General features: G+C 46.5%; 1 protein-coding gene across 3 annotated transcripts in view; it reads right to left on the reverse strand.

The window, feature by feature from the left end:
- Window positions 1-770: 770 nt before the first annotated feature.
- Window positions 771-13,084, reverse strand: part of hdac11 (histone deacetylase 11) — a 52,607-nt gene continuing 40,293 nt past the window's right edge. Inside the window, exons 12-13 of one of the 3 annotated variants that reach the window (XM_031875372.1) lie at window positions 9,416-9,487; window positions 771-837 (exon numbers count right to left, since the gene is read on the reverse strand). In XM_031875372.1, coding sequence (XP_031731232.1) covers window positions 9,461-9,487 — 27 coding nt within the window. In that variant the 3' untranslated portion in view covers window positions 771-837; window positions 9,416-9,460. Of the gene's footprint in view, window positions 838-4,902; window positions 7,305-9,305; window positions 9,488-13,084 lie in introns of those variants that run through there. The other 2 variants (XM_031875374.1, XM_031875373.1) reach the window with 2 other exon arrangements.

A 13,084-nucleotide genomic window follows, 5' to 3' on the forward strand; every position in this document is an offset into this window, starting at 1 on the left:
CCATTACACGACAAATTATTACCAAACTATTTGCTGCTTATTAGGACTGCGCCAAGCAAACTCAATATTGCAATTTTGTGTTGATATTCCTGCCAGCAGAGAAGTACTTGACATAAAGGGCGGGTCCAGTTTGTCACGGGCTGTGAGTGTGGACCCAAATGCAGGCACGGACCAGGGATTATAGGTGAAAGGTTTATTTACAGGAAACCAAGGGGGGGGGGGAATGACCAGAGCACTGTGGGAAAGTCCAGGGAGGGTAAGGGTGGAATCCAGGCAGGAGGAGGTAGGGCAGGGCAGGCAGACTGGGGAACCGGGAGGATGGAAAAACTGCAGGAACAGAGAGACAGGGTTAAAGCGCTGAAACAACACTTGAGGAAAACTCTGAATTAACTTCAAACAGAGCGGCCAAGAACTACTAGCTACCGCGTGAGCTGTAAACAACGATCTGGCGAAGAGTGGATGAAGAACCGGGGTAGATATACTGTTGGGTTGATGGAGTGCAGCTGGCTTGCCTGGCCTCAACGAAGCAGGTAACTTGAGTTTCATGGCTGAAGGGTTAATAATAGAGTCTCTCAAAGGGCCCAATGTAACGGGGCGTAAGCTTCTTAGAAGAAGTCTGTAATGGAATATCCCTTGAAGATAACCAAACCCTCTGACCTGGCAGGTACCTTGGTGCCGGGGTCCGATGCCGGTCTGCAATGCGCTGGTTGCGTTCCGCTGATCGTAGCAAAGCCAAGCGTGCCTCCTTCCACACCCTGCGACAACGGCGAAGATGGGCCTGGACTGAGGGTACTGCAACCTCCTCCTCGTGGACTGGGAACAGAGGTGGCTGATACCCTAAGGAACATTCAAACGGTGATAACCCTGTAGCAGCACTTGACAAAGAGTTATGGGCATATTCTACCCAGGGAAGATGCTCACACCAGGACGAGGGATTCCGGGCTGTGACACACCGCAGCGTCGCTCCAAGGTCTTGGTTGGCCCGCTCCACCTGTCCATTAGTTTGTGGATGATAACCGGACGAGAGACTGACAGATGCCCCAATAGCCTTACAGAAAGCCCTCCATACCTGGGATGTAAATTGTGGTCCACGATCGGATACGATGTCAGATGGGATCCATGGAGCCGGACAACATTGTGAACTAAGAGGCTGGCAGTCTCCGCGGCTGTTGGAAGTTTAGGTAGGGGCACAAAATGTACAGTCTTAGAAAATCTGTCAACGATAGTGAGGATGGTCGTTTTACCCTGAGACGGTGGAAGTCCGGTGACAAAGTCAAGGCCAATGTGGCTCCAAGGTTGCCGTGGGACAGGAAGGGGGCGAAGTAGTCCGGTGGAAGGCTGGTGAGAGGACTTACTACGAGCACACACACCACGCAAGCCCGTACGAAGGAGCGTGTGTCCGACTCCATGGATGACCACCAGAATCGCTGCCTTAGGAGAGATAACGTGTGATTAATACCAGGATGACAGGCGAACCGTGAGGTGTGTACCCACTGGAGAACCTGTGAGCGGACCGGCTCTGGCACGAACAGACAGTCCTGAGGCCCCCCACCAGGATCCGGCATGGTTCTCTGGGCCTCTCTAACCAGGGACTCAATCTCCCAACCCACTGCTGCCACAATGCATGATGAAGGAAGTATGGACTCTGGGTCGGGGGGTTGGTGGTCAGACATGAATGCCCTGGAAAGGGCATCGGGCTTAAGGTTCTTGGAACCGGGTCGGTAGGTGAGCGTGAAGTCCAATCGACCGAAGAACAACGCCCACTGGGCTTGGCGGGAATTGAGGCGCTTGGCAGTCTGGATATAGGCCAGGTTCTTGTGATCTGTCCACACAATGAATGGTTGTTCCGTCCCCTCCAGCCAGTGTCTCCACTCCTCCAGGGCAAGTTTCACTGCCAACAGTTCCCGGTTGCCAACATCATAATTCCGCTCCGCAGGGGACAAACGGCGGGAGAGGAAGGCACAAGGATGGAGCTTCTTATCTGCAGCCGAGCGCTGGGACAAGACGGCCCCCATTCCCGAGTCCGAAGTGTCTACCTCCACGATGAATTGACGTGTGGGATCCGGATGAACGAGGACAGGCGCCGTAGTAAAGCGTCTCTTCAGTTCAGCAAAAGCGGCATCTGCTGTGGAGGTCCAAGAGAAGGAGTTTCTGGGAGACGTGAGCTGGGTCAGAGGTGCCGCCACTCTGCTGTAGTCGCGGATAAACCTCCTGTAAAAATTGGCAAACCCCAGGAACCGCTGGAGCTGCTTGAGGGAGGTGGGTCTGGGCCACTCTGCTACTGCCTGAGTCTTCCTTGGGTCCGTCCTCGATGATGTACCCCAGGAACTCCACCGAAGCCACGTGAAAGTCACACTTCTCCGCTTTAACATAGAGCTTGTTCTCCAGTCGCCGCTGGAGAACCTGTCTCACGTGCCGAATGTGTTCCTCAGTGTTCCGGGAGAAGATTAAGATGTCATCTATATAAACAAAAACAGATCGGTTTAGGAAATCGCGAAGGACATCATTAACAAGAGCCTGGAAAACTGCAGGGGCATTAGTCAGCCAAAAGGCATAACCAGGTACTCAAAGTGACCCAGGGGGTCCGGAAAGCAGTCTTCCACTCATCTCCCTCCTTGATACGGACCAGGTGATATGCATTTCGGAGGTCGAGTTTTGAGAAGATGGTGGCTCCCTGTAGTGGTTCGAAAGCTGAGTTTATAAGGGGAAGAGGATACTTGTTTTTAACTGTTATGTTATTCAACCCCCGGTAGTCAATACAGGGACGGAGGGTACTGTCCTTCTTGGACACAAAGAAAAACCCAGCACCAACCAGGGAGGATGACGGCCTAATTATACCTGCAGCTAGAGAGTCTCGTATGCAAGTCTCCATGGACTCCCGCTCCGGGCGAGACAGGTTGTACAACCGACTAGCGGGTAAAGGAGCACCAGGCAGCAGGTCAATGGGACAATCATAGGGTCGGTGCGGGGGTAGAGAGAGAGCCTGCTTCTTGCTGAAAGCCTCCTTTAGATCCTGATACATCGAGGGAACAGCTGACAGATCCAGGGGTTCGGTGGCAAGCGCGGGGGCATCGCCTTCTGTTGGAGCTCTGAACCCTACTCCAGCTCTGAACCCTACTCTTCGACCAATCAATCTGGGGATTGTGGAGCCTTAACCAGGTCTGACCGAGAATCAAGGGGGTGTGAGGGGAGGATATGATATGGAGCTGAATGAACTCGTGGTGATTACCCGACAACACCAAGTGCAGTGGTTCCGTGACATGGCTAACATGAGCGAGAAGCCTCCCATTTAGAGCGTAGGCCCGGAGGGGAGTGTTTAGTGGCTGGATGGAGATTCCGGCTTGGGAAACCAGGCCTGAGTCGATGAAGCTCTCATCCGCTCATGAATCCTCTAAGGCACGTAGGGGAAGCGATTGTTGGTTCCACATGAGGGTAGCCTCAAGCTGCATTCTGGTCTGTGGGACTGAAGAGGGAGTAGTTTGGCTCACCAGTATCCCCACCTCTACTGACGAGCCTCCTCTTTTGGCCGCTGGGGGCAGGAGGCCAGGAAATGACCAGCCTGGCCACAATAAATGCACACTCCTGCTCTGATCCTGCGGAGGCACTCCTCTGCAGAAAGGCGTGCTCTGCCCAGCTGCATGGGTTCCTCTGCTGGAGAGCAGGGAACAGGAACAGGGGCAAACTCGAAGCTGGCCCAAGGCTGGTTCTCACGGGAGGGGGAGGGGAAGAGGCTGAGTAAGGGAATGGCATACTAAGAGGGCAGCTAGGTCTCTCTCTCTCCTAATCTCACGGAAGCGACTCTCTAGTCTGAAGGGCAATTAGGGCATCAAGACTCTCCGAGTCATCCCTAATTACTAATTCCTCTCTCACAGGGCTATTAAGCCCTCTGAGAAAGACCCCCTGGAGAGATATGTCGCTCCACCCTGAACCCTGGGCAATAGTCCTAAAGTCTATGGAAAACTCTGCTACACTACGAGAGCCCTGACGTAGGGAAAGTAGGCGTGAAGAAACGTCCTTACCGCTAATGGGGTGATCAAAAACCCTACACATCTCATCAGAAAAGCTCTGGTAGGAGGAGTTAGCCGACGACTGACTGTCCCATACACTGGTAGCCCAGGCTAGTGCCCTCCCGGTAAGTGACCCCATAACAAAAGCAACCTTTGCACTCTCTGATAAATACCTAGAGGGTTGCTGATCAAACACTAAGGAGCGCTGCATTAAAAAGGACTTGCATGTGCCCAGTTCACCAGTGTAACGTTCTGGCGCAGGGACGTGTGGCTCCCGGGGGCAGAAGGCGAGCTGGGTGGGGGTTTGAGAAGGAACTGGAGGAGCTGCAGGAGCTTCCGGGGCAGGAGGGGAAAGCAGTGTGGAAACCTGCTCGAGCTGATGTCCAATCCGACTCACGTCAGTGGAAAGGGAACGGAGTGACTCCACCACGGTCCGGAGAAGTTGGTCATGCTGACCCACGAGAGCACCTTGTGTGGCGAGAGCCTGACGGAGGGAATCGGAGTCTGCTGGGTCCATGCTGGCCAGATCGTTCTGTCACGGGCTGCGAGTGTGGACCCAAATGCAGGCACGGACCAGGGATTATAGGTGAAAGGTTTATTTACAGGAAACCAAGGAGGGGGAATGACCAGAGCACCGTGGGAAAGTCCAGGGAGGGTGAGGGTGGAATCCAGGCAGGAGGAGGTAGAGCAGGGCAGGCAGACTGGGGAACCGGGAGGATGGAAAAACTGCAGGAACAGAGAGACAGGGTTAAAGCACTGAAACAACACTTGAGGAAAACTCTGAATTAACTTCAAACAGAGCGGCCAAGAACTACTAGCTACCGCGTGAGCTGTAAACAACGATCTGGCGAAGAGTGGATGAAGAACCGGGGTAGATATACTGTTGGGTTGATGAGTTGATGGAGTGCAGCTGGCTTGACTGGGCAGGTGAGGTGAGTTGTAATTAGGAAGCCGGGAGGAGACCAGGTCGAAGCCCTGCCCATAAGATACATGCACGGGACAAGCAGGAGGCACGGCCTGGCCGTGACACAGTTATTTATTTAGGTCTCTATATCAATCTATAGCTTCCCAGTAGTGTTACTAATTGTACGGAAATCCGAACATTCATAACTTCGTCGAAAGTGTTCGCTACTTAGCTGGCTAGCTAGCAAGAGCAATTGACAGATTACACACTAAATGTGTGCCCACATTACCATCGCTGGCAACAAATTGGGGCAAAGCCAAGTGATGCTGATTTTATGTAGCATTCAGGATTACTGAGGATTTTTTGCAGTGGGGTCGTATGAGGTAGTAACTTAGATGGTGGTCACCACGCTCCCAGTTTGGAGAAGCAGACAGGACTACTGGTGGCACAGAAAAGTACCTCAAATTTGTCCAAATGGTCAAAAGAAATTGCAGGTTTAGGTATTCTAAAGCGGATATAGATGCAAAAGGGACTTACATTATTAAAAAAACTGATACCTCTTTGTTTCCTTTTAACATTGTGTGTGAAGAAGAAACAGTTTTGTCGTTATGCTAAATACGTCAATGTATTGTGCTGCAGGGTTATCTACCGCCAACAAGTGAGGTTCAGCCCAGAGCGAAGAAAAAGAGCTGCACTGAGGGCTCTGCAACAATACATCCATGATCCGTGTGCAGTTTGTTTATTGGATTGAATCCAAAATGACAGAAAAGAGAAAACGACTCGCAACCTCGCCTCGTCCTCTTCGCCGCCAGGAGGCTGTTTTGCTGGGAGTAGAGCGTGCAGCATCTCCAGGAGACATAACCGCAGTTAGCAGTAAGCTTGAATTCAACCAGCGCAAAATCCAGCCCTGGGGGGTCTGATCTCGGGGGACTGTGCTGACTTTCCGCCTGATCAGCAAACATTCTGTTGCTGCCGTTACAGGTTAGCCCCAGCGCTCTTTCGGGTTTGTGCTCCCTGAATGTGAGTTGCTACGACCACTGACTGGGTGTCCATCTTCCAGAGCTGAGGAGTGCTGACCCCTGTCCTTCTCGTGGGTTGGTCTCCTGGCCATTGGGAGGACAAGATGAAGGTCCACCCATTTATATCTGCTTATCTGGGAGTGGGTCGCGGTGGCAGCAGGTTTTGGAGGTTAATCCAGATATCACTCTACCCAGCTACGCAATCCAGTTCTTCCTTGGGAACCCCAAGGCCCACCGCTCTGGTCTGCCACTCCACGGGTCCAGAACCTTAATAATCTCATGGTGAATCCCATCCACCCCTGGAGCCTTGCCGCCATGGAGCTTTTTGACTACCTCAACGACCTCTGCAAGGAATAAAGATTGGTTTTCCCCTCCGAGCCTTCAAACTATGCCTCATACACGGAGGATGTGTTGGTAGGTTCAGGAGTTCCTCAAAGTGCTCTTTCCACTGCTCGACAATATTCCCAGTCTGGGTCTGCCGTTCTCGTCTCCTGCTGATCACAGCCTGAGCTAACGGTTTTCTCGTTTCTGACATAGTATTGAATCCAATCAACAAACTAAACGTACACAGACCATACAGCCCCCGATTAGTAGTGCAAACAAAGAGATGTTTAACGTAAACTAAATGCCGAATCAACACACCGTCACCATTTTGGTTTTTTTGGAAGTGACACACAAAGATACAGGAGATGAATGAAGACATAGGCGAATGAAGCTGAATGAAGACATAGGCGAAGAAAAATATTTCGATTAGACTGAGAACTGAAAACACAATATGAAAGGGATAAATTTGCCCTGCTTTTAGGTCTATTTGACTCTAAATGGACCATAATTTATTAAATGAACATCATGCTGTATTGAAGAAGACTCAAAACTAGAAATTGAGACCATAAACTCATGTTTACAATGTTTACTGAGGTAATAAATCCCGTGAGGTGAAGAGTCATTTTGTCATAGAACTCTTACAATAATTCCGTCAAGACTCTTACAATCAGACATATTTTTGCAACCAAAGAAGTCGCCCCCTGATGGCAATAGTCAGAATGCAAGATTGCAGCACTTGTGCATTGGCTTCACTTTTCAGACCCGGATGTTGCAACCTGGTGCTGGAGCAGACAGTACTGCTTGTGCCAGGCTTTTTTAAGATGGTGTCTCTATGTTGTGGATACCAGAAACCTGAAGGCTTCTTCAGCTGACACAGTGTTGTCCAGTATGGTGATGGGAAGGCAAGGTCTCTCCATTTCTAAAAGTATTCAGGTCCAGGTTCATCTAATTACTTCAGCTGTTCAACCTCCTGACGTACATGGACTCATCACTCAACATCCCAGATGAGGGTGATCAGCGCCGTGGCATCAAGTTTAACGAACAGGTCCCCTGAGGTGCAGGAGAGGCAGAAGAGCAGTGGTGTGAGCACACATCCCTGGGGGGCGCCAGTGCTGATTGTCCAGGTGCTGGATGTGATTTTCCCCCAGCCTCACCTGCTGCCTACGGTCTATCGGGAAGTTTGTGATTCACTGATACGTTTGGGCTGGAACAGTGGGTGAAGACAGAGTATTTTAATTTCATTTGTGTAAAATATTTATTTTTATCAGTTTGTTTGCCACATGTTCATCAAACTTGCTGTGTTTCATCTTAGTTTACCGTGACTAGCAAAAGAAACAATGAAAGGTTTGACAAAAAAAAGGTGTTGAATACATTTGATGAATAAATATAAGTTGTTAACAAAGTTTCAATGCTCTCTGACAACAAATGTCCTATTTACACAACTTGAGGATTACACAAAATCCGGACTTTCATTGCCATATTTCCCCTCTTGTTTGTTTGTTGGCCCTTGCTCCAGATGGCCAGTCAGCCTGAGGTTAACGGCCTGTCAGTCGGGATGGAGGGGGTGGCTGTGATGAGCAAAGGTGATTATAGACTATATGAGTGACTGCAGTAGAATGAAAAACCAATAAGATGTATTAAAATACAATATAACTGTCAAAATGAATGCAATCAAGAGAACGTATCAGCCTTAACGTTATTTCCATACTGGTACATGTAGAAGTAGAGACAATGGCTGTAAGAGAGAAAGCATTACTTTACATAATTTCCTGTTTGATCATTTATCTTTCTTCAGTTTTGTAATGGATGGTGATCGCTCCCCCACCACCTCCTCTTTTGTATGATCACCATTTCAAAGGTCCTACTCAATGCATCCGTTTTTAATCACTGAAATAGGTCGACAACAAGTTTTTCATTTCACAAGCTTGAGATGCCAAGACAGCACTACGACATAAATCTGATATATACAGTATATGCGATCTTGCAGGTATGCATGGGAATACTATTCAAATTCAATCAATCAATACAGATTTCTTGATATACTGTAGCACCTTTCAAACAAATCAAATGCAATTCAAAGTGCTTTACAAAGGATTGACACAAACAAACAGGATGTTATAAAAGAAAAACAAGACGAAAATGGAGTGGAGATGAAGACACAACAAATTAAGTTAAGAAAATGATTTAATTTCACCTCTGACATTATCAGAGATTATCATGGAAAAGCGTATAAATAGCTCATGATCTTAAAACCACTTCAGTGCATCATCCCCGCACAAGCTCATCAGGGTTTGTTTGACCTATCCACCCCGTCCTCCTCCCGATGCGGACTTTGTCATTCTTTGTACTACGTCACCTAAATTCTGGAGCAGTTGGCTCTGTGCATCAGATAATGCCATGGATGGTTTTACCGTGGTTACTCTAAACAAACGCTAAAGTGGGCCCTTGCATATAGGTATCAGACGCCGAAGGCCGAGACAAGACGTCAGTATTTTGACCCCCTTGTGAATGAGACCAGGCTGGTGGATCATCTGGTACGAGACTCAAGGGAGGTAGAGTTGGGGAAAGCCGCACTGACAAATCACTGTCCCTCCCACTGAATCTGGAGTATTTCAGGGAGTGCGCATTGAAAAAAAAAGAGTAATGAATGGAGCAAATGGAAGGCACCCTTGCGCAGGAAGTAACAGTGTAGTAGCTGAATTGGGGCAAATACTCTTTGTAAGATAATCAAGTAACTTTTTGGGGCAGAATCACGGGTTAATAACACCTTTTTCCAAACCTACAATTAGTTTTGTGGTTGAAGATCAAGGCAAGTACCATCAAGTGGTTCGAGTTTAAGACCTACTTTCCAGGTATTTGACATCATAGTGTAAATGATGCTAATTAATCAGGTGGTTTATGTTGCATTTTGATCATTTTCTATTTGTGGCAGCAACAATAATGTTATTCTACAACATGACAATTTTGTAAACAAGAAATATCGGCAGAATCCATTTGGGTCTGGGAGTCAGCCAGTACTTTATTTACATTTAAGATTATATTCCTTTTCAGTTTTGGGCAGCAGCTGAGCTTGGAGGTATCCAGAGCAACACACATTATTTTTAAATGAGTTTTTCTCACTGCATGGCTTCAGTGTAAAACTACTTACTGCCTGTACTTACTTAATGTACAAGCTCTGCAGGCTCATATTTCACTTGGTTGGAAGATCACCACAGGTTGCTGCGAAAATGGCACTGAAAAATAAAACACATGCATTAAAAACATTATATTTTTTTGCATTCTGATATGTGTTAATTAAAATCATTTTTAATGCCTGTGTTATATTTTGTGAGTGGAACCATGTTTCCTTTTTTAACGGCAAATCTAGTTTTCTATCCCAGGTCAATTAACAATGCATTGCTTTCTTTTTCCTTTCCGTGTGTTTAGTTGAACGGCCAGTTTGAATTCCTCTAATTGCCCGGCTTAGTGCAGCCTCACCTGCACAGTTCATGACGGCAGCATGCGTATAGAGTGAACGCCACGCCCACTCCACGGAACGTTACACACACTACACTTCATCAGTCACACTGCGGGCTCAAAACATAAACACAATCAATCACGGCACGGCCTCGTGCAAAATGGTCAGTGAGTGATGAATGGAGGGGAGGGGGTTGGTATTTGGAACAACACGAACACTCCGTTGGAAGGCTTCAGCCTTGTAGATTATTTTGTTGGTGTGCTCGATTTTCATTGTGAGACGTCCCTCAGGTTTATGTCCCACCGACTTCCGTGAATTCTCAATACCATACATCTCAACACAAATGCTCTCAGATCTAAATCACACACACACACACACACACACACACACACACACACACACACACACGATATACCTTTTTTCATAACCACTTCCCACTGAGCTAACATCAGACCTGGCAGCATGACTCACAGAGAGCAGGCCGACTTTTTCGGCTTTAACAGTTTTCATCTCAATTGTGCTTTGAAAGGATTTGAGAGGATCCAACTTAATCACATTTAGCTTTTTGTGAAAACACAGATTTAATGCTGTAAAAGTGAATAAGTGGATATAGAGAGTTAACACACTTGGCCAATAGTTAAATATGATATTTAATCTGAAATCAAAGACATTTAACGTATCTGAATATTTTAATGTATTTAATATTTAAAAAAAACATTAATAATGCTCCAAAAGAGGACCTCATCCCATACCGATATTAAAACGAGCACCGGTCCTGAAAAAAGAACCGGAGTATTGGTAAGCCCTGACGTTATCGGTTCTTTTATCAGTACGTTAATGTTTTGTTGTAATTTATTATGACGCTGCAGGGAGCATCTCCTCTGCTCGCTGTGACGGGGCTGAGCTCCTCCAACTACGACAACTACACTGGAGAGCAGCAGCAATGAAGCAATGCTTCAACAAGCATGTACATGTAAACATGTAGAAAAGCGATATTTCAGTCTGGAGCCTCTCATCCACCGCAGCTACGTTTACACAAAACACTAGCTCGGCTAAGAGCTAATTGTCACAAACAAGCTCAAACAGAGGCTGAGATAAAGCAGCCAGGAAGACAGAAGGAATGACTGATAATGTCTGATGTCTGCGTTCTTTTGTTCTTTATAAACAGGAATATAATTTATTTTATTGACATTTTAGTTTTGTTTCCAGTGAGATAATAATGATTTTAAATAATGACATTACTGCTGCTGCTCTAGAAACAATATTTATTTATATATAAATCAATTATGTGACACGCCCTACTATGCCTATTCTTATTCTAAACTTATCTCACTACTCGTACTAAACCAACCCAACCAACGAAGGCAACAAGTAATAAGAGGAAGATTAGTGGGCATGTCTTTGCAAGTATACAGGAAAATAAACTGGAAAAAGTCAGATGACATCATCCTGCGTAATAATTAGCCGTGTGCTTTTTTGTTTCAGGGAGAGTGTTTTTTTTCGGAGCAATGGGCCTTCAGAACAAGAGGCGTTTTCTCTGCTGTCGGACAAATGGGACATTCTTCAGATTATTGGGGTATTGGAATAAAGGCCCATGGGCACCCCCCCTCAACATTTTGTAATTCTGATTGTTAAAAAAACTGTGGACCACCTTCTCCAAAAAAAATTAGAAAAAAACATTGAGTGAAATAAAAATAGAGAATAAATTTAAGAGCTGTAAATATGTGTCATGCCTCTATCGGCTGGAGTGAACAAAATAGCTAGCTAACACTATCACCTGACTGGCGAGGTGATAGTGAAATGTAGCTGGTCATTGAAATTATGTATTTGAATTTGACATTTTTTATTCATGGGAATTCTTGAGAACATGTATATAAATCTAGCTTTTTATATTACCAAAAATGTAATTATTTTATTTAATATAACAGATTGGCAGGACCTCCACGGCCCACTAGACGGTACTCTGAGGCCCACCAGGGCTTTTTTTTTTCGCTTTATGTGTTTATCTGTCTACTATTTTAAACGGCATTCATTTATATGAGAAACATAGAGGCAGCAGTACATCCACTATGTCTACTGTGGGTCAAAGTATATACATGCATGTCAGGTCTGCAACAACCACGATACACACTTCCCGAGCCGCTCTTCAAATAAAAGGCCACAGAGTGGTGTCTCATTCTATTGTAGTCCACTTCCACAAACTCCTGTCAAGTGTTTGAGTGTTCTGGTGACGTGGGAGCAGCTGTCAGATGCGTGGCCAGATAAGAGGAGTCGGGTGCACGCTGTGACAGCCCATTGATGTCCGTGCTGTGGGCCCACCGCTCCCTGCCAATGGCTCCAGAGCGTATTCTCTCAGGGCAATTGTGCTGTGAGTGGCAGTGGTCGAGGCTCAGTAGCATGCTGGGAACACAATTTAAACTCCAGGATTTTGACAGTGTGCCAAACTGAACAGCATGTTGTCAGTCTATAATTTTTATTTATTTTTGTAATTACATTGAAATTCAAATCAGTGTTATTTACAGCTGGACAAAGCAAATGAACATATTGGTAAGCTTGAAATGTGTGTGCCATTTGCCAAAAGAAGCCTCTGTCTCACTCAAGGCTTCATATCTTATTTCTCATTTTTAGATTCACGATATAACCATGAGGAATCTCATGGAGCGACAAGGCCAAACAGAGTGAAATTCAAACAGCAATAAGGGAGCGGTCAGTCTGGGCAAAGCCGGACTCGTTGATGGCTGAAGTCCTCCATCAGCGTTTGGCACATTTACATTGAATCCCAGGAGAACAGTTTATTGGTAACACTGAATGATTACTGGAAGATGAAGTTCTTCAAACTTACAGTTAGCAATGTGTGTTTTGATGCCATTTTTCAATATAACAGATTCTACAAGGACTGAAATAATATGTTTATTCCTGTTATAGTTCATCTTTACTTTATGATGACAATAAAATGACAAAATGATTCTTCCTTCTTTCCATTTAGACTACAGTTATTGTATTGTGGCGCTATTGGGTGGCTAAAAAGCCTTTTTTGATAGAACTGGTGGCGGTGGTTCTGATGTTGATAGTACGGATGCCGATGGTCCTGATGTTGATGGTACCGATGACGGTGGTCCTGATGTTGATGGTACCGATGGCTGTGGTCCTGGTGTTGATGGAACAGATGGCGGTGGTCCTGGTGTTGATGGTACCGATGGCGGTGGTCCAGATGTTGATGGTACCGATGGCGGTGGTCCTGATGTTGATGGTAGGGATGGCGGTGTTCCTGATGTTGATGGTACCAATGGCGGTGGTCCTGATGTCGATGGTATGGATGGCGGTGTTCCTGATGTTGATGGTACCGATGGCGGCGGTCCTGATGTTGATGGTA

The sequence above is a fragment of the Anarrhichthys ocellatus genome, unplaced genomic scaffold, assembly GCF_004355925.1.
Source record: "Anarrhichthys ocellatus isolate YVR2014 unplaced genomic scaffold, GSC_Weel_1.0 scaffold90, whole genome shotgun sequence".
NCBI classification, from domain to species: Eukaryota; Metazoa; Chordata; class Actinopteri; order Perciformes; family Anarhichadidae; genus Anarrhichthys; species Anarrhichthys ocellatus.